We start from the raw sequence: 22,524 nt of genomic DNA, 5'->3' as shown, positions 1-22,524 counted from the left end.
TTCACATTGAAAGTACCTTGTAAAAACACAACAGTAGAAAGTTTTGATCAAAACTTACCATGTACAAAATAAGTGTTAATCCTACAGATGAGGAAAGATAAAATTTTATTTGAATTTTGATTAAATTTTCTTGTGTTTTGGGCAAGAACCAACCCTAATTCTGGAACTACTTTGTTTCTCTGTAATTGTTATTATCTGTTCATAAACCAGAGTTTAATGTCTTATTCAAAAATGTACATTACATTTAGATCTTGGAAGTATCTGTACCTGTTTGTCCTGTCAAAATGAAGATTTATTGTTTTAATTAATAGGTAATCTTCATTTTGGTAATCTTATTGTCTTTAAATTAAAAAATTCTAAACCCATATTTTGTGTGTGAGGTAATGTTATGAGAAAATCAAAGAAATCAAGTATGGACTATCGGTCCAAGTGTGTTGAGGAATGCTTGAGAGAGTGGATTCTATTTAAAGTAGATTTGTGGAAGTCCCTGTCAAAGTTCTAAACTAGATGCTTCCTCTTTTATTTTGAAGTGTAGGTGATGGAGGTAAAGAGTTATTTGTACAGCAAGAATTAAGGTTTGAGGATAATTTTCTTAGTATTCTTTAATATGTATTATTTAAGTTGTATTGTCTTTTGAAATTATTGTATTCTTTAAGTATGTATTTATGCATTTGTTTTTCGGGGTAGTGAAACCGGAATGAACGAATTCAATAACCCTCAGAGATAGTTTGAGAGATATGAGGTGGATGGTGTTTGTGTGTGTATGTGGAAGTAAGTGGGATGGGGGGATCCTTGATTCTAAATAAGTTCTACTAAATCTCCAGTATTAAAGAGCCTGGCAGCTGTTAATGTTTATATTGTAGGATCACAAAAAATACATAAACACGTACTGATATTTCCAAGATCTGTGATTAACATAAAGTTCAATTGTTCGATCATATCTTTCACATAGAAATGAAATTTTCCTAATTTTGTAGTATGAGAACTATGTAAAATTGTTTCAACTTACCATGATTTATTTGCTTGCTTTGAAAATTTGATGGACTGGAAAAGTGATGAAGATTCCATCTTATACTGTTTTGAAAATGCAGGGTTTTTGGTGATTGAACCAAAACTTTACCTCCAAAATCACTCCTCTGCCACAGGACTGAAACTTTACCTTTTAAATCTCTCCTCAGTCACAGAACCAAACGTTTTACTTCCCAAATCTCTCCTCAGCCACAGAACTAAAACTCTACCTCCCAAATCTCTCCTCAGCCACAGAAACAAAACTCTACCTCCCAAATATCTCCTCAGCCGCAGTACCAAAACTCTACCTCCCAAATCTCTCCTCAGCCACAGAACCAAAACTTTACCTCCCAAATCTCTCCTCAGCCACAGAACCAAAACTCTACCTCCCAAATCTCTCCTCAGCCACAGTACCAAAACTCTACTTCCCAAATCTCTCCTCAGCCACAGAACCAAAACTTTACCTTCCAAATCTCTCCTCAGCTACAGAACCAAAACTTTACTTCCCAAATCTCTCCTCAGCCACAGAACCAAAACTTTACCTTCCAAATCTCTCCTCAGCCACAGAACTAAAACTTTACCTCTCAAATCTCTCCTCAGCCACAGAAACAAAACTTTACTTCCCAAATCTCTCCTCAGCCACAGAACCAAAACTTTACCTTCCAAATCTCTCCTCAGCCACAGAACTAAAAGTTTACCTCCCAAGTCTCTCCTCAGCCACAGAACTAAAACTTTACCTTCCAAATCTCTCCTCAGCCACAGAACCAAAACTTTACCTTCCAAATCTCTCCTCAGCCACAGAACTAAAAGTTTACCTCCCAAGTCTCTCCTCAGCCACAGAACTAAAAGTTTACCTCCCAAATCTCTCCTCAGCCACAGAACTAAAACTTTACCTCCCAAATCTCTCCTCAGCCACAGAATTTAACCTCAGGATTCGATGATGACACTTATTTTTTTTCTTACAGAGATTAATATTTCTGTTACTAAAAGATGCATGCTTTTTTCCTTTATATAAAAGAATGTTTATTCAGGAATAACAGCAAAAAAAAAGAAAGAAAAAAATCCAACCTAAGGCTTTAGCTCTTTTGAGTCTGATATGACCCTGATTTGTATGCATACAATAAATTGTGTAATGACCCTGAATTGTATGTATACAATACATTGTGTAATGACACTGAATTGTATGCATACAATACATTGTGTAATGACCCTGAATTGTATGCATACAATACATTGTGTAATGACCCTGAATTGTATGCATACAATACATTGTGTAATGACCCTGAATTGTATGCATACAATACATTGTGTAATGACCCTGAATTGTATGCATACAATACATTGTGTATGTACTTTTTTCTGTCCTGTTCAGTGCTCTGACCCAAGATATAGTAATCCTCCTACCTGATGCTGTTCTGACTATGAAGGTTTTGCCTGTTATCAAACATAACTTTGTGGTCTTCTTCTTGGGCCCACCAGTCCTTGGACTCTACCATCACAGCATTCCACTGACTATAGTTTACTTTAGTAAGTCCTCTCTCTCTATCCCCAATGCTATCAGACCTCCTTCCTTCCTGATCACTCTCCCTAGCATTAATACTCTGGTTCCTTCCCTTACCTTGTATCTTCCATTACCCGCTACTCAGTCTTCACTGAGTCTTGTTGAGTCCTATCTCTTAAGCACCCACCACTCCACTTTACCTTTCCATGGCTGTTTTCCCCTAAAATGCCACCTGTTTAGGCCTAAGTCTCTGGCTCTTCCCCTTTTCCTGTCCGTGGTGTATTGCCCCTCTGTGGTTGTTCAGTCTTTATTCTCTAGTCCCTCGCCTTTCCTTGTCTATGGTTGTTTCCCCCTCTAGAATGCATCCTCTTTAGTCCCGAGCCTCTAGTCCCTTAATTCCCTTTCCTTGTCTATGGTTGTTCCCCCCTCTAGAATGCATCCTCTTTAGTAACAAGCCTGTAGTCCCTTCCCTTTCCTTGTCTATGGTTGTTCCCCCTCTAGAATGCATCCTCTTTAGTCCCGAGCCTCTAGTCCCTTCTCTTTCCTTGTCTATGGTTGTTCCCCCTCTAGAATGCATCCTCTTTAGTCCCGAGCCTCTAGTCCCTTCCCTTTCCTTGTCTATGGTTGTTCCCCCTCTAGAATGCATCCTATTTAGTAACAAGCCTCTAGTCCCTTCTCTTTCCTTGTCTATGGTTGTTCCCCCTCTAGAATGCATCCTCTTTAGTCCCGAGCCTCTAGTCCCTTCTCTTTCCTTGTCTATGGTTGTTCCCCCTCTAGAATGCATCCTCTTTAGTCCCGAGCCTGTAGTCCCTTCCCTTTCCTTATCTATGGTTGTTCCCCCTCTAGAATACATCCTCTTCAGTCCCGAGCCTCTAGTCCCTTCCCTTTCCTTGTCTATGGTTGTTTCCCCTCTAGAATACATCCTCTTTAGTCCCGAGCCTCTAGTCCCTTCCCTTTCCTTGTCTATGGTTGTTCCCCCTCTAGAATGCATCCTATTTAGTAACAAGCCTCTAGTCCCTTCTCTTTCCTTGTCTATGGCTGTTCCCCCTCTAGAATGCATCCTCTTTAGTAACCAGCCTCTAGTCCCTTCCCATTCCTTGTCTATGGTTGTTCCCCCTCTAGAATATATCCTCTTTAGTAACAAGCCTCTAGTCCCTTCCCTTTCCTTGTCTATGGTTGTTCCCCCTCTAGAATGCATCCTCTTTAGTAATAAGCCTCTAGTCCCTTCCCTTTCCTTGTCTATGGTTGTTCCCCCTCTAGAATACATCCTCTTTAGTCCCTAGCCTCTAGTCCCTTCCCTTTCCTTGTCTATGGTTGTTCCCCCTCTAGAATACATCCTCTTTAGTAACAAGCCTCTAGTCCCTTCCCTTTCCTTGTCTATGGTTGTTCCCCCTCTAGAATACATCCTCTTTAGTAACAAGCCTCTAGTCCCTTCCCTTTCCTTGTCTATGGTTGTTTCCCCCTCTAGAATACATCCTCTTTAGTCCCGAGCCTCTAGTCCCTTCCCTTTCCTTGTCTATGGTTGTTCCCCCTCTAGAATGCATCCTCTTTAGTCCCGAGCCTCTAGTCCCTTCCCTTTCCTTATCTATGGCTGTTTGCCCTCTAGAATGCATCCTCTTTAGTAACAAGCCTCTAGTCCCTTCTCTTTTTCTTATCTATGGTTGTTCCCTCTCTAGAATGCATCCTCTTTAGTAACAAGCCTCTAGTCCCTTCCCTTTCCTTGTCTATGGTTGTTCCTCCTCTAGAATGCATCCTCTTTAGTAACAAGCCTCTAGTCCCTTCTCTTTCCTTGTCTATGGTTGTTCCCCCTCTAGAATACATCCTCTTTAGTCCCGAGCCTCTAGTCCCTTCCCTTTCTTGTCTATGGTTGTTCCCCCTCTAGAATGCATCCTCTTTAGTAAAAAGCCTGTAGTCCCTTCCCTTTCCTTGTCTATGGTTGTTCCCCCTCTAGAATGTATCCTCTTTAGTCCCGAGCCTCTAGTCCCTTCCCTTTTCTTGTCTATGGTTGTTCCCCCTCTAGAATGCATCCTCTTCAGTCCCGAGCCTCTAGTCCCTCGCCTTTCCTTGTCTATGGTTGTTTCCCCCTCTAGAATGCATCCTCTTTAGTAACAAGCCTGTAGTCCCTTTCCTTGTCTATGGTTGTTCCCCCTCTAGAATGCATCCTCTTTAGTAACAAGCCTGTAGTCCCTTTCCTTGTCTATGGTTGTTCCCCCTCTAGAATGCATCCTCTTTAGTCACGAGCCTCTAGTCCCTTCCCTTTCCTTGTCTATGGTTGTTCCCCCTCTAGAATACATCCTCTTTAGTCCCGAGCCTGTAGTCCCTTTCCTTGTCTATGGTTGTTTCCCCCTCTATAATGCATCCTCTTTAGTCCCGAGCCTCTAGTCCCTTCCCTTTCCTTGTCTATGGTTGTTTCCCCTCTAGAATGCATCCTCTTTAGTAACCAGCCTCTAGTCCCTTCCCATTCCTTGTCTATGGTTGTTTGCCCTCTATAATGCATCCTCTTTAGTCCCGAGCCTCTAGTCCCTCCCTTTCCTTATCTATGGCTGTTTGCCCTTTAGACTGTATCCACATGACTTTAAGTACAATGTATTCATGTCCTCAATAGCAGCAATATTTATCATGTGATTTACTTAATAGCGGTATGCCTCATTTTTCCTGTGATTTACTTAATAGCGGTATGCCTCATTTTTCCTGTGCTTTGCTGTAGCACCTGTACCCTCTTGTTTTGTACAAGGCACTTTGCTCCATTCGCTCTGGATAGCAAGTGATGGGTCTCTGGTGTGTTTGTTGGTGAGGTAGCCACCAGCTACTACAAGGAGACTCCACCTCAAAATACTGATAGGGTATTACCCAGAAAACAAAGTAGCCCTCACAGGACTAGCCTTTCTGTTACCTGGCTATCCAGACTGAAACTCTGTAACCTAATGTGACATGGCTGTAACCCTGTACAATAACTCATTGCGACACTGTAACTGACTATAACACTGAACATGACTGTAACCCTGTACCTGACTGTAACCCTGTACCTGGCTGTGACCCTGAACATGACTGTAACCCTAAACACGACTGTAACCCTCAACACGACTGTAATCCTGTACTTGGCTGTAACCCTGTACCTGACTGTAATCCTGTACTTGGCTGTAACCCTGTACCTGACTGTAACCCTGAACCTGGCTGTAACCCTTTACAAGACTGTAACCCTCAACACGACTGTAACCCTGTACCTGGCTGTAACCCTGTACCTGGCTGTAACCCTCAATCTGACTGTAACCCTGTATCTGACTGTAACCCTGTACAAGACTGTAACCCTGTACCTGGCTGTAACCCTGTACCTGACTGTAGCCCTGTACCTGGCTGTAACCCTGTACCTGACTGTAACCCTGTACCTGACTGTAACCCTGTACCTGACTGTAACCCTGTACCTGACTGTAACCCTGTACCTGACTAACCCTGTACCTGACTGTAACCCTGTACCTGACTGTAACCCTGTACCTAGCTGTAACCCTGAACATGACTGTAACCCTGTACCTCCAGTGAGTGTTTGATCCATACCTCCAGTGAGTGTTTGATGTGTACCTCTAGTGAGTGTTTGATCCGTACCTCTAGTGAGTGTTTGATCCGTACCTCTAGTGAGTGTTTGATCCATACCTCTAGTGAGTGTTTGATCTGTACCTCTAGTGAGTGTTTGATCTGTACCTCTAGTGAGTGTTTGATCCGTACCTCTAGTGAGTGTTTGATCCGTACCTCTAGTGAGTGTTTGATCCGTACCTCTAGCGAGTGTTTGATCCGTACCTCTAGTGAGTGTTTGATCCATACCTCTAGTGAGTGTTTGATCCGTACCTCTAGCGCTTGTTTGATCCGTACCTCTAGCGAGTGTTTGATCCATACCTCTAGTGAGTGTTTGATCCGTACCCCTAGTGAGTTTGATCCGTACCTGTAGTGAGTGTTTGATTCGTACCTCTAGTGAGTGTTTGATCCGTACCTCTAGCGAGTGTTTGATCCGTACCTCTAGTGAGTGTTTGATCCGTACCTCTGGTGAGCGTTTGATGTGTACCTCTAGTGAGTGTTTGATCCGTACCTCTATTGAGTGTTTGATCCGTACCTCTAGTGAGTGTTTGATCCTTACCTCTGGTGAGTGTTTGATGTGTACCTCTAGTGAGTGTTTGATCCGTACCTCTGGTGAGTGTTTGATGTGTACCTCTAGTGAGTGTTTGATCCGTACCTCTATTGAGTGTTTGATCCGTACCTCTAGTGAGTGTTTGATCCGTACCTCTATTGAGTGTTTGATCCGTACCTCTAGTGAGTGTTTGATCCGTACCTCTATTGAGTGTTTGATGTGTACCTCTAGTGAGTGTTTGATCCGTACCTCTATTGAGTGTTTGATCCGTACCTCTAGTGAGTGTTTGATCTGTACCTCTAGTGAGTGTTTGATCTGTACCTCTAGCGAATGTTTGATCCGTACCTGTAGTGAGTGTTTGATCCGTACCTCTAGCGAGTGTTTGATCCGTACCTCTAGTGAGTGTTTGATCCGTACCTCTAGTGAGTGTTTGATCCGTACCTCTAGCGAGTGTTTGATCCGTACCTCTAGTGAGTGTTTGATCCGTACCTCTAGTGAGTGTTTGATCCGTACCTCTAGTGAGTGTTTGATGTGTACCTCTAGTGAGTGTTTGATGTGTACCTCTAGTGAGTGTTTGATCCGTACCTCTAGTGAGTGTTTGATGTGTACCTCTAGTGAGTGTTTGATCCGTACCTCTAGTGAGTGTTTGATCCGTACCTCTAGTGAGTGTTTGATCCGTACCTCTAGTGAGTGTTTGATCCATACCTCTAGTGAGTGTTGGTTCCTACCTCTAGTAAGTGTTTGATCCGTACCTCTAGTGAGTGTTTGATGTGTACCTCTAGTGAGTGTTTGATCCGTACCTCTAGTGAGTGTTTGATCCGTACCTCTAGTGAGTGTTTGATCCGTACCTCTAGCGAGTGTTTGATGTGTACCTCTAGTGAGTGTTTGATCCGTACCTCTAGCGAGTGTTTGATGTGTACCTCTAGTGAGTGTTTGATCCGTACCTCTAGTGAGTGTTTGATCCATACCTCTGGCGAGTGTTTGATCCGTACCTCTAGTGAGTGTTTGATCCGTACCTCTAGCGAATGTTTGATCTGTACCTCTGGTAAGTGTTTGATCCGTACCGCTAGTGAGTGTTTGATCCGTACCTCTAGTGAGTGTTTGATCCGTACCTCTAGTGAGTGTTTGATCCGTACCTCTAGTGAGTGTTTGATCCGTACCTCTAGTGAGTGTTTGATCCGTACCTCTAGTGAGTGTTTGATCCGTACCTCTAGTGAGTGTTTGATCCGTACCTCTAGTGAGTGTTTGATCCGTACCTCTAGTGAGTGTTTGATCCGTACCTCTAGTGAGTGTTTGATCCGTACCTCTAGTGAGTGTTTGATCCGTACCTCTAGTGAGTGTTTGATCCGTACCTCTAGTGAGTGTTTGATCTGTACCTCTAGTGAGTGTTTGATCCGTACCTCTAGTGAGTGTTTGATCCATACCCCTACTACAAGGAGACTCCTCCTCAAATGACCTTGACTGTTAACAGGGTATTACCCAGAAAACAAAGTAGCCCTTACCTGACTTTAGGATTTCTGTAACCTGACTCATGAGGCTGTAATCCTGTAACCTGATATGACCTGCTGGCTGTATAACCCTGTACTTTGACTACTATCACCCCGTAACCAGACTGTAGCCCTGTGCCTTACCTCACTATGGCACCTGGCTGTTTTACTTGTATATGAGATGCTGTTTTATTCCTAACAGGTGTGGGTGTACGCCGCAGCACAGAACTTCAATTCTCTCGGGATAGCGTTCGGTGGTATCATAACGATGTCAAGCTATAACAAATTCAACAATAACATTATGAAGTATGTAAACATGTCTCAGCATCTTTATGTTGAACGTCCACATGCCAGCTTCCATGTTTGGTATAGGATAACTTACAGGTTGATCCTGGAATTCTCCCATATCTGTTCAAAGCCTGATTTTACATCTGATAAAAAGTTTTAAAGCTAAAATCAGATACCAGTAATTATTTAATCTAAATTGTCTCAAATCATATCATCAGGATCTTAATATATTTTTTCTGAAAAAACTAAAATTTTGGTCATTACGAAACATTTTCATAATCATGGAGTTCTATATTCAAACGTTTAAGAACAGTTTATATGAAAATAGATTTCAAATGTAAATTTTCTTATTTTTTATAAATCAGGCTTTGAAGAATTTTAGAATATTATCTAAAACGAAATATTCATATTTTCTATGAAAATTGTTTAAAAGTATTTAAGCAATTCTTTTAAAATTGAATATATTTCAGAGCTCTCAAGAATTATAGTAGAATTTTGATGACCCAGTGATACCAAGCTTCAATAGGTTAATAAAAAAAAGTATTCTTGAGTTAGACTTTATTCTAAAACAAAAAACAAACAAAAAATATAGAAAGGAAGATTTTTTTTTTCAATTTGATTATAATAATGAAGATTAATTTAAATTCTCATTTGTCTGTGTATAAACTACTGAAGTTTGATCTAGCTGGGTTCTAAATTAAAGATGCAGGTCGCTAAATTTTGTCAAAGAAAATTTAATTTAGTTCATTTATTTAAGGATATATGCTACCCTAGTGTGAGGTGTACCTTAATTCCAAAAGAGTTCTAGACCAATTAGAAACAATTTAATTGTAAAAAAATTATAAACATATACATATGTATATGGTAATTGGGGGAAAAAAAACAACTTTTGATTGAAGATGTATTTAAAAGATACAATACTACTATAACAGCATCATATGTACAGATTAAAATATGATGTTCCATAAAGTGGCATATATCTTTAAGTAAAAATTGTGTAATTCAAAATATTCCATACAAATTTATCTGAAATAGGTTTTTTTATCCATATTTTTGATATCAGATATGGGAGAATGCAAAGAAAACTTGAAAGTGACGCAAGGCAAAAATCAATCCCTTGAAGTTTTTTGTTAAGTTTATTTTTTTTTTTTTAAACAATTGCATCTAAAATTACACTTTTTGGAAGATTTGTGACGTAAGTATTCAATTTTCACATCTACCGGGTATGTAAGATCACCGTATCTACGGTATTGGAGTATTGTCTACACAAGGTCACAAAATCTATAGTACATTACTGTATGGTCTACACAAGGTCACAAAATCTACAGTATATTACTGTATGGTCTACACAAGGTCACAAAATCTGTAGTACATTACTGTATTGTCTACACAAGGTCACAAAATCTGTAGTACATTACTGTATGGTCTACACAAGGTCACAAAATATATAGTATATTGCTGTATTGTCTACACAAGGTCACAAAATCTATAGTATATTACTGTATGGTCTACACAAGGTCACTAAATCTATAGTACATTGCTGTATGGTCTACACAAGGTCACAAAATCTATAGTACATTACTGTATGGTCTACACTAGATCACAAAATCTATAGTACATTACTGTATGGTCTACACAAGGTCACAAAATCTATAGTACATTACTGTATGGTCTACACAAGGTCACAAAATCTATAGTATATTACTGTATGGTCTACACAAGGTCACAAAATCTATAGTACATTACTGTATGGTCTACACAAGGTCACAAAATCTACAGTACATTACTGTATTGTCTACACAAGGTCACAAAATCTACAATATATTGCTGTATGGTCTACACAAGGTCACAAAATCTATAGTATATTACTGTATGGTCTACACAAGGTCACAAAATCTATAGTATATTACTGTATGGTCTACACAAGGTCACAAAATCTATAGTACATTACTGTATGGTCTACACAAGGTCACAACATCTATAGTATATTGACTGTATGGTCTACACAAGTCACAAATCTATAGTACATTACTGTATGGTCTACACAAGGTCACAAAATCTATAGTATATTACTGTATGGTCTACACAAGGTCACAAAATCTATAGTATATTACTGTATGGTCTACACAAGGTCACAAAATCTATAGTATATTGCTGTATGGTCTACACAAGGTCACAAAATCTATAGTAATTCTGTATGGTCTACACAAGGTCACAAATCTATAGTATATTGCTGTATGGTCTACACAAGGTCACAAAATCTATAGTATATTACTGTATGGTCTACACAAGGTCACAAAATCTATAGTATATTGCTGTATGGTCTACACAAGGTCACAAAATCTATAGTACATTACTGTATGGTCTACACAAGGTCACAAAATCTATAGTATATTGCTGTATGGTCTACACAAGGTCACAAAATCTATAGTATATTGCTGTATGGTCTACACAAAGTCACAAAATCTATAGTATATTGCTGTATGGTCTACACAAAGTCACAAAATCTATAGTATATTGCTGTATGGTCTACACAAAGTCACAAAATCTATAGTACATTCCTGTATGGTCTACACAAGGTCAAAAAATCTATATTACATTACTGTATGGTCTACACAAGGTCACAAAATGTATAGTATATTGCTGTATGGTCTACACAAGGTCACAAAATCTATAGTATATTGCTGTATGGTCTACACAAGGTCACAAAATCTATAGTACATTACTGTATTGTCTACACAACCCAATTGTGAAATTTGATACTTACTGTTATTCACAAATTGTACAATATCTGCTCCTAAAGGAATAGAAATTGATCCTTTACCAAACATGAAAGCACATGTTACAAAACAATGATTTTGGCCGATAGTGAATTTACCTGTTGAAACAAATATATTGAGGAAAATTAAGGAATGATTTAGATTATGAACAAAAAAAAGTGAATTCACACATCTTTTAAGAAAAGTATTTTTCTGTCTGAATTCTGTATTGATCTTATTTTAATCTAAATTCTATATTTTCATAACAATTTCGAGAAAGTGAAAGAAGGGAATGGGGAACATATACCATATGTCCAGATGTTGATATCGTACAGTGTTCCGTTCCTACACTAGGAACAATGGATTTGAGAAATTATAAATATTTGGCCCCACTTTGTTGTGTAAAATTAAAGACAAAGGTTAGCTATTGTGTAAGTGACAAAAATGTTCTAAAAACAACAAATAGTAAATCAAAAATTTACCATTGTGAATTATTTTGGAAAAGGTGTTATCTGAATAAGTTCATCAAAGTTTGAAAAAAATGTTTCACAAGAGAAGGCTGATTACTTCTAGGAATAGAATGGTCTTCATAAAGAGTATGGGTCTATACATGTAGATAGAGCAAGAAAGGTGAAGATATACATGGGAAGGGTTTCAATACAGGGAATTAATGGAACAAAGAGATTAGGGGTAGAATGGAGAAGGGTAGAGATTAGGGGTAGGATGAGGAAGGGTAGAGATAAGGGGTAGGATGGAGAAGGATGGAGAAGGATGGAGATTAGGGGTAGAATGGAGAAGGGTAGAGATTAGGGGTAGGATGAGGAAGGGTAGAGATAAGGGGTAGGATGGAGAAGGATGGAGATTAGGGGTAGAATGGAGAAGGGTAGAGATTAGGGGTAGAATGGAAAAGGATAGAGATTAGGGGTAGGATGGAGAAGGGTAGAGATTAGGGGTAGAATGGAGAAGGGTAGAGATTCGGGGTAGAATGGAGAAGGGTAGAGATTAGGGGTAGTTTAGAAAGGAGAAGGGTATATAGAGCTTAGGAGGTCAGATGGGGAAGGGTAAGATTAGGTAGAATTGGAGAAGGGTAGAAGATTATGGGTAGGATTGGAGAAGGGTAGAGATTAGGGGTAGAATGGAGAAGGGTAGAGATTAGGGGTAGAATGGAGAAGGGTAGAGATAAGGGGTAGGATGAGGAAGGGAAGAGATTACGGGTAGGATGGGGAAGGGTAGAGATTACGGGTAGGATGGAGAAGGATAGAGATTAGGGGTAGAATGGGGAAGGGTAGAGATTAGGGGTAGGATGAGGAATGGTAGAGATTAGGGGTTTAGAATGGGTAAGGGTAGATTGTCTGGATTTCATTGTAGCTTTCTTGGTTTCTCAGTGTAATTTTTGGGGTAGAATGGAGAAGGGTAGAGATTAGGGGTAGAATGGAGAAGGGTAGAGATTAGGGGTAGGATGGGGAAGGGTAGAGATTAGGGGTAGGATGGAGAGGTATAGATTCGGGGTCAGAATGAGAAGGTAGAGATGGGTGAATGGAGAAGGGTAGAGATTAGGGGTAGGATGGGAAGGGTAGAGATTGGGGGTATAATGGAGAAGGGTAGAGATTAGGGGTAGGATGGGGAATGGTAGAGATTAGGGGTAGCCTGGGACCTGGTGGCTTCGGGGTGCTGGGACCGGGTCGGATTGGGGTGCTGGGCGGGTCGCGCTTCGGGGTCGATGGCGCAACGGGTTCGCTTAGGTCGTGGGGGTAGATGGGGATACAGGGGCGTAGCGCTTGGGTCGCCTGAGGAGGGTAGCGATTGGGGGTGCTGGGGCAGGGTCGACGCTTGGGGTCGCTGGGCCGGGTAGAGATTGGGGTAGATGAGAAGGGTAGAGATTAGGGTAGGATGGGGAAGGGTAGAGATTAGGGGTAGAATGGGGAAGGGTAGAGATTAGGGGTAGGATGAGGAAGGGTAGAGATTAGGGGTAGAATGGAGATAAGGGGTAGAGATTAGGGGTAGGATGGGGAAGGGTAGAGATTAGGGGTAGGATGGGGAAGGGTAGAGATTAGGGGTAGGATGGGGAAGGGTAGAGATTAGGGGTAGGAAGAGGAAGGGTAGAGATTAGGGGTAGAATGGAGAAGGGTAGAGATAAGGGGTATAATGGAGAAGGGTAGAGATTAGGGGTAGGATGGAGAAGGGTAGAGATTAGGGGTAGAATGGAGAAGGGTAGAGATTAGGGGTAGAATGGAGAAGGGTAGAGATTAGGGGTAGGATGAGGAAGGGTAGAGATTAGGGGTAGAATGGAGAAGGGTAGAGATTAGGGGTAGAATGGAGATAAGGGGTAGAGATTAGGGGTAGGATGAGGAAGGGTAGAGATTAGGGGTAGAATGGGGAAATGATACACTTGGGCAGACATGCAGATAGGGGAAAGGGGTGTTTAATTGGGGAGACACAGTGATGGGAGAGGGGTTCAAATGGGGGAGACACACTGATGGGAGGGGGATGTTTAATGGGGGAGACACACTGATTGGAGAGGGGTTCTAATGGGGGAGACACACTGATGGGAGGGGGATGTTTAATGGGGGAGACACACTGATGGGAGAGGGGTGTTTAATTGGGGAGATACTGATGAGAGAGGGGTTTAATGGAGGACACAATGATGGGAGAGGAAAAAATCAACCAGAAATCGAAAGCAAAATAACTATTTCAAAGTTAAAGGAGAACTAGACAAGCTTCAAGGTCATTTTAGATAAGTCCTACAGAGGAATGGCTAGATTTGTTATGCTTGATGTTAATTAATCTTATACATTTGTATTATTATCTTTGATCAATTCGATTTCAATATTCTTGATATTCATTACTATATTATGTTATGGGGGGGATTGATGATTTATCTCAACCTCAATGTGTATGTACCATGATATTAGTCAATTTAAAACTACAATTACCTTAATACAACTGTATTTGAAATTAATAAAAATTTGTTTTTAAGTGTCTAGTTATAGAACTGTGTATTTGTGATTGATGACAATGAATTTTATTAAAATTGTGCTTTTTCATTTGTTGAATTTTATGTTAGTAATCTTTCTACATTGCCCTTTTTATCAAGCATTTAAAACTCACATTCCCTAAAATTTGTCCCGTTTTTGGTTTAAAGGCCATTTGAAGTTCATAAAAAAAAATATATTAAAAAAGAAAAAGCGAGTCAAACAATTTGTGTTTTTACATAAGCTGGTCTTTAGCTATAATGGTCGAAGTGTTGTTTTGTATTAATTCTTTCAAGAGAATTACCTTGAAATGTGTCTATACCCTATCAGTTTGAATTTTATTCTATGTATTTCTATTTGCCAATTTTTATTTCAATATTCAACCTGCTTTAAAACTCAGTTTTGAAATTACCCTGAATGCTTAATCACAACATAAAAATTTTCATCATCATCATTTTTAAGTAATCTATTTACATACTTTCACAAATATTTCACTTTTTTATTCAAATTTGTTTTTGCTTCTATATCTATATCTGAAGTTGCCCTTGACATAAAATAAGTGATTCTTGTTTAACTTATGATATTTATCTCCCCTTGTATATTACAGAGATGTATTGACGATAGCCGTGGTTGATGCAGTCACATGTATCCTAGCAGGATTTGCAATATTTGCCACATTAGGCTACCTAGCCAACAATCAACAGACGGATGTCGAAAATGTTATAAAGCAAGGTTTGTAAGGATTTGTTACTGTAATAAGCCCATGTCTGGTAATAAGCCCATGTCTGGTATTAAGCCCATGCCTGGTAATAAGCCCATGCCTGACAATAAACCATGCCTGATAATAAGCCCATGCCTGATAATAAGTCCATGTCTGGTAATAAGCCCATGTCTGTTAATAAGCCCATGCCTGATAATAAGCCCATGCCTGATCATAAGCCCATACCTGATAATAAGCCAATGTCTGGTAATAAGCCCATGCCTGATCATAAGACCATGCATGCCTGGTAATAAGCCTGGCACCCATACCCATTACATACTGAAGAACAAACACATCAATATATTTCTTTGTTCTGCCCACATACAGTGTCTATTTGTGTCCTTTTGTCCTTCAACACTTTATCTTGTCCTGGTAATCCATCTCTTACATTACTTGCCTGTCAGATTGATCTTGGTACTTTGATTTTACCTCAAGGAGGCAGTGCTTCACATATCACAAATAGGTTGCTTTCACCTACATATGACTTTTGACTTTCATCAAAGAAAAAGTTTGTTTAGGCTCCGTTTTCTTCACCGCCGTAATTGTTACTGGAACTTTAAGTAGGTCACTCTAACCTATATTTTGAACTTTGACCTACATAAAAATGCTTGTCCTTTCTTGGCATATACTTTTAATTCACATTTGATTGGGAACTATAATTTGCCAAATTGGACATTAGTCAAGGTCAAAGGGTCAAAGGTCATATTTGATCCGTTCTGCATGCAATCTGATTATTGTTCTGCATCATTATGCCTTGGGGAACATCTCAGTAGATGTGGTTCATGTTTACACCATAGTATCCTAAAATATATGTATGGTTCTACTCCTAAACATATTCTCCTGGTCATGTCAAGGTCAAAGGGTCAAAGGTCATGTTTGACCCCTTTTGAATGGGACATAATATGTCCAGTCCTGTTTAAAATCAATCTCATACTACATAAATGCATGTACATTAGTGTCATATCACCAATTTGTTGCTTAATGTCGGGGTTATTCATGTAACCAGTAATACAGATGGACTGAGCTTATGTCATGGCGCAGCGTCCGGTGTCCGTCCGTCGTCCGTTGGCATTTGCTTCAAATCGCTACTAGTCAAAAAGTTCTTATTGGATTTTGACCAAATTTGGTCAGAAACATCCTTGGCCAAAGAGGATCAGAACTTGCATAAATGGTGACTCTGACCCCCGAGGGGCTAAAGGGGCGGGGCCCAATAGGGGAAATTGAGGCAATTCTTTTAAATTGCTACTAGTCATAAAGTTATTAATGGATTTGAACCCAATTTGGTCAGAAACATCCTTGGGGGAAGGGGAACAGATTTTGCATAAATGGTGACTCTGACCCCCGAGGGGCCAAAGGGGCAGGGCCCAATAGAGGAAACTGAGAAAATTCCTTTAAATCACTACTAGTCATAACGTTATGAATGGATTTGAACCCAATTTGGTCAGAAACATCCTTTGGGGGAGGGGGAACAGATTTTGCATAAATTGTGACTCTGACCCCCCAAGGGGCCAAAGGGGCGGGGCCCAATAGGGGAAATTGAGGTAATTCCTTTAAATCACTACTAGTCATAACGTTATGAATGCATGTTGTAAACTTAGAGCAGTTAGGATCCCCACACTATAACCATATATAGCATTGTTTGATGTTGACAAACAAAACAAATTGAACATGAACATTATTTTGACATTTGGTTAAATCAAACCAGGTGAGCGATACAGGCCCCATGGACCTCTTGTTATTCCAACAAAATCTGGAATATAAATGTATTGTGGAAATATCAATACATCCTATAGATTACATGATTTTTTTTTTTAATAATATATTAAATGTATCAATTTCTTCTCTCTTTTCAGAAATTCTTAAAAATAAAAAAATGTGATTTAGTAATTTCGCAAATTTTTCAAATTGTTTTGCCATGCATACTATAGTCTTTTTATTAGGTTACTTGAAACCTCAATTTGTCTCAAATGTTGAAATGAATGACCTTGACCCATTTTCAAGATCACAGGGGTCAAATGACTTAAAATGTTTAAACCACTTCTTTTCAATAACCAATAAGCCCAAAGTCATGATATTGGGCCAGTAGCATGCTGAGATGAAGGCCTACCAAATTGTTAAAATGGATGACCTTGACCTACTTTCAATGTCAAAAGGTTAAGTTGTACTTAATGTTGGTTTATATACAAAACGTCTATAAGTGTCCACATCAAAACTCAGATGACTGTTAAAGCCCCTCAGGTTCTGTTTATAACAAGGTTTGTTTGGATGCTTTTGGAAAAAATATGGAATTTTCTGTGAATTTTTGAGTTTCTATCTATATTGACAAAGCAGGACAGATAAGACATACAATTGGTACACATATTCTAATGTATATGTTTTTTCTGTAAAGGACCTGGCCTAGTATTCATCATTTACCCAGAAGCCTTCACCACGATGCCTGTGCCACAGCTTTTCTCCATTGCCTTCTTCTTCATGCTCATCTGTCTAGGTATAGACAGCCAGGTAAGATATCTGATGGAAGGGGCAGATAACTCCATCGCCTTCTTCTTGCTCATCTGTCTAGGTATAGATAGCCAGGTAAGATATCTGATGGAAGGGGCAGATAACTCCATCGCCTTCTTGCTCATCTGTCTAGGTATAGATAGCCAGGTAAGATATCTGATGGAAGGGGCAGATAACTCCATCACCTTCTTGCTCATCTGTCTAGGTATAGATAGCCAGGTAAGATATCTGATGGAAGGGGCAGATAACTCCATCGCCTTCTTCTTGCTCATCTGTCTAGGTATAGACAGCCAGGTAAGATATCTGATGGAAGGGGCAGATAACTCCATCGCCTTCTTCTTGCTCATCTGTCTAGGTATAGATAGCCAGGTAAGATATCTGTTGGAAGGGGCAGATAACTCCATCACCTTCTTGCTCATCTGTCTAGGTATAGACAGCCAGGTAAGATATCTGATGGAAGGGGCAGATAACTCCATTGCCTTCTTCCTGCTGATCTGTCTTGGTGTAGACAGACTGGTAAGATAATTGATAAAAGGGCAGATAACTCCATTGTTTTCTTCATGCTCATCAGTCTAAATATAGACATTTAGGTAAGATATCACATGGATCTGTATGTTATAAAGTTTGTAATGTTAAAATGCAACCTGTGTGATTTTTTTTTATATCAAATCTTATTCCTTATAAGTGAAATCATAGAATAAGTTTTAGAAAGAAAAAAGGAAAGAAAATTGATATTTTGAAATTGAAAATACATATTAGACTTCATGTTGCTATGTAAATGAAAGTGTTTGATGTAGTGACAATTTGTGTTTGTCAGTTTGCGTCAGTAGAGGTAATCGTGACAACCGTGAACGACCACTTTGGGCCACAGGTGAAGAAGTACCTGAAGAGAAAGGAGGTTCTGGTGTTCGTTGTTTGTGCCTTTTCTTACTTGTGTGGACTACCCAATGTTGCCCAGGTGTGTAAAATCTCCAAATACTCCTGAACCCTTTTTACTCCACTATTACAAGGTCTTGCAAGGAAAACATCATTCATTTGTTTGTACAAATGAAATAGGAAGGAGTGACAAAAAAATACCCTGTCTGAGCTGGACTTCCGACTAGCAACCTCTTGTTCTCAAGGCAAACATCCTACCACCAGGCTGAAGGAAAATTCCCACTAGCCTGATCTAGTAAGGTGACCTAAACTCTCCACTTTTACACTCCCTCCTTCACAAAGTCTTCACCCCGAAGACAACCACAATACAAGTTCTATAGCTCTAAGGAAGCCTCTCAATCTCCTATAGCTTTCATTTGGAGTGGTCAACAGCACCACATCTGTAATAGATAGAGTAATGAAAAATACCCTGGACATACATGGCATTATTATATAAGAACTATCGACCTTTCACTTTGAAGGTAAGTATCCTACCACTATACTAAAGGGAAATTCCTAATAGCCTCATACTCTCCATTTTTACACAAATAGAGAAAATACTGTTTATAACAGTCAAACCAGAGAGATCGCAATCCACAGAACTAGAGGAAACAGTTTGATATATACAAAATTCATTATAAGAGTTTAAAATGAAAAGTAAGATTGAGTCAATTAAATTTTGGGAATTAACTTACTTTGTACTAAGCTGTTCAGGCCTGCATGTTCCTATAATTAATATATCGAGACTGTTTACTGTATACACCTATTACAATTAGGGTATCTAATTGATTTCATTCATTAACACATTGAATTTCATATAGATACATAAACTTGCACCGACAATTTAAATCTTAAAACTTCTCGTCAGGAATCCTGTTATTATAACACTTTCCCTATACTGTAGATGGTAACTTTGAAAGGTTATGCAAATAAAAAAAATTCAAATGTTTCAACAACAGTAAATAAATCATCAAGTAAAGTAAACCTTCTGATGAAGACCCTTGATATAGACCGTGAAAATAACTTCACAGATTAATGATACAGATCCTTTGGGCCTTTTGGATCAAATAGTGCATTCTGATCATGATTTTATGTTTTACCCATCCTGCCATGTGACCGAAGTCTTATATAGATTATTTTGAATTCTTAAAATAACTTTTTTATATGATTAATTAACGGTAATCTAAATCTGAAAGGTGAAAAATGTCCAGGAAATGTCAATGGACCTAAAGTTCTAATTTGTAAACTCCAATATTTCAAGGGTGGACTGTATTTCTTCTCCCTCATCGACCACTATGCAGCTGCTGTGTCTCTTATGTACCTGGCCTTTTTTGAAGTCATCGCCATAACATGGATTTATGGTAAGTACCCTAATCTACCTAGCTATAAAAATGAGTACCAACACTCTGGCATCATTCTAGGCAGAAGTACATCCCATCATCAGAAGTCACAAAAATAAAATGAAGCAAAATCATACATGGAGTTAGCAATATTTGAAAGACAATTTTGCTGATTAAAATTTCATAAACGTATTGCTAGATATGATCAAAATTGTATGATTATTTCATATTTAATTTGAATTTTTACAGGTGCAAATCGACTTTCAAACAACGTAAAAGAAATGAACGGCAGTCGACCTAGCCGGTTCTACACTTTCTGCTGGTATTTCCTCTCGCCTGTCCTTATATTTGTAAGTACAATTGTAATGGAAATGGAATTCCACTGATAAATAACTGGGAACAAAAATCTAAATTCCTTGTTTACTACTTTTTTTCACTTATGTAGAGAAAATTATCAGAAATCAAGGTGTTTTTATTTTTATTAATTGATAAAATATCAATTTTTTTTTAATTCAACTGTTCAATAAAGGTATATTATCAATTTTGAATCATCCCAAAAACCATTAATAAAATCCTCATTTTAAATTGCATTTGTGAAAAGCCACTTCCATTTATTAAAAGGAAATTATCTATATAGGCCTTCAATTCATTTTAAGTTAAATGACATGAGGACAAGTTGTCTAATGGGATAAAATCCTCGTATGTAAAGGTTTTAGTTTAAATGTGTGTATAATCATGTTGACAGGTCATCTGGCTCTTCAGTATGGTGATGTACAAGCCGTTCCAGTTGAATAACTACAACTACCCAACCTGGGCCACCGCGCTTGGCTGGTTCTTCGCGCTTCTGTCCGTGATATGTGTACCGCTGGGTATGGTGCACGCTTTCTACATGGCCGAAGGAGATACTTTGTGGCAGGTAAGATAAAAAAAAGTTCTATGGAAACTGCAGCTATTCCATGTTTACCTATAGCAGCCATCTTGAAAAATATATTGTTGGTACTTTTCCTGTGCGTAACGTTTTATTGAGACAGAGATTTCACTTATTGCCATGGAAACTACAAGAGAGCCACTCCAATTGTTTTATCTGTTCTATAACAGGTTAATGTGGTAAGAACTAAAAAAATACGGACACATGTTATAACATTCCTAGTCTGAGAACCTTCATCAGATTTGGTTCATATATACACCATAATATCATATAATTTCAAATTCTACACCTGATCACATTCCGGTGGACATTGGTCAATTTGAAACGGGTCAAAGGTCACCTTTTTAGCCCACCATCATCAGATGGTGGGCTATTCAAATCGCCCTGCGTCCGTGGTCCGTGGTCCGTCCGTCCGTCCGTCCCTCCGTCCGTAAACAATTCTTGTTATCGCTATTTCTCAGAAAGTTATGAAGGGATCTTTCTCAAGTTTCATATATAGGTTCCCCTTGGTATCTAGTTATGCATATTGCATTTTGAGACTAATCAGAAAACAACATGGCCGACAGGCAGCCATCTTGGATTTTGACAATTGAAGTTTGTTATCGCTATTTCTCAGAAAGTGCTGAAGGGATCTTTCTCAAATTGCATATGTAGGTTTTCCTTGGTATCTAGTTATGCATATTGCATTTTGAGACTAATCAGAAAACAACATGGCCGACAGGCAGCCATCTTGGATTTTGACAATTGAAGTTTGTTATCGCTATTTCTCAGAAAGTGCTGAAGAGATCTTTCTCAAATTGCATATGTAGGTTCCCCTTGGTGCCTAGTTATGCATATTGCATTTTGAGACTAATCAGAAAACAACATGGCCGACAGGCAGCCATCTTGGATTTTGACAATTGAAGTTTGTTATCGCTATTTCTCAGAAAGTGCTGAAGAGATCTTTCTCAAATTGCATATGTAAGTTCCCCTTGGTGCCTAGTTATGCATATTGCATTTTGAGGCCAATCAGTAAACAACATGGCCGACAGGCAGCCATCTTGGATTTTGACAATTGAAGTTTGTTATCGCTATTTCTCAGAAAGTACTGAAGGGATCTTTCTCAAATTTCATATGTAGGTTCCTCTCAGTGCCTAGTTATGCATATTGCATTTTGAGACCAATCAGAAAACAACATGACCGACAGGCAGCCATCTTGGATTTTGACAATTGAAGTTTGTTATAGCTATTTCTCAGAAAGTACTGAAGGGATCTTTCTCAAATTTCATATGTAGGTTCCCCTCGGTGCTTAGTTATGCATATTGCATTTTGAGACCAATCAGAAAACAACATGGCCGAAAGGCAGCCATCTTGGATTTTGACAATTGAAGTTTGTTATCGCTATTTCTCAGAAAGTACTGAAAGGATCTTTTTCAAATTTCATATGTAGGTTCCCCTCAGTGCCTCGTTATGCATATTGCATTTTGGGACCTATCGGAAAACAACATGGCCGACCGGCAGCCATCTTGGATTTTGACAATTGAAGTTTGTTATCGCTATTTCTCAGAAAGTACTGAAGGGATCTTTCTCAAATTTCATATGTAGGTTCCCCTCGGGATCTAGTTATGCATATTGCATTTTGTGACCTATCGGAAAACAACATGGCCGACAGGCAGCCATTTTGGATTTTGACAATTGAAGTTTGTTATCATTATTTCTCAGAAAGTGCTGAAGGGATATTTCTCAAATTTCATATGTAGGTTCCCCTCGGTGCCTAGTTATGCATATTGCATTTTGAGACCAATCAGAAAACAACATGGCCGACAGGCAGCCATCTTGGATTTTGACAATTGAAGTTTGTTATTGCTATTTCTCAGAAAGTGCTGAAGGGATCTTTCTCAAATTTCATATGTAGGCTCCTCTCGGTGCCTAGTTATGCATATTGCATTTTGAGGCCAATCGGAAAAC

The 22,524-nt window shown here is 39.1% G+C and overlaps 1 protein-coding gene across 5 annotated transcripts in view; it reads left to right on the top strand.

Annotated features, from left to right (window-relative positions):
- The window catches only part of LOC117332865 (sodium- and chloride-dependent GABA transporter ine-like), a 91,105-nt gene that overhangs the window by 62,446 nt on the left and 6,135 nt on the right, over positions 1-22,524 (top strand). For all 5 annotated transcript variants that reach the window (XR_004533796.1, XR_004533795.1, XR_004533794.1 and 2 more), the window contains exons 8-14: positions 8,316-8,419; positions 14,740-14,864; positions 17,282-17,394; positions 18,212-18,352; positions 19,571-19,670; positions 19,899-19,999; positions 20,395-20,565. Coding sequence is in view for 2 of the 5 variants with exons in the window: in XM_033891924.1 (XP_033747815.1) it covers positions 8,316-8,419; positions 14,740-14,864; positions 17,282-17,394; positions 18,212-18,352; positions 19,571-19,670; positions 19,899-19,999; positions 20,395-20,565 (855 nt within the window). In the remaining 3 variants the exon portion in view is untranslated. The remainder of the gene's footprint in view (positions 1-8,315; positions 8,420-14,739; positions 14,865-17,281; positions 17,395-18,211; positions 18,353-19,570; positions 19,671-19,898; positions 20,000-20,394; positions 20,566-22,524) is intronic.

Source organism: Pecten maximus, chromosome 8 (assembly GCF_902652985.1).
Source record: "Pecten maximus chromosome 8, xPecMax1.1, whole genome shotgun sequence".
In the NCBI taxonomy this organism is placed as follows: Eukaryota; Metazoa; Mollusca; class Bivalvia; order Pectinida; family Pectinidae; genus Pecten; species Pecten maximus.
Note: the sequence above shows the minus strand (reverse complement) of the source record. Positions and strands in the feature narration are given on the sequence as shown.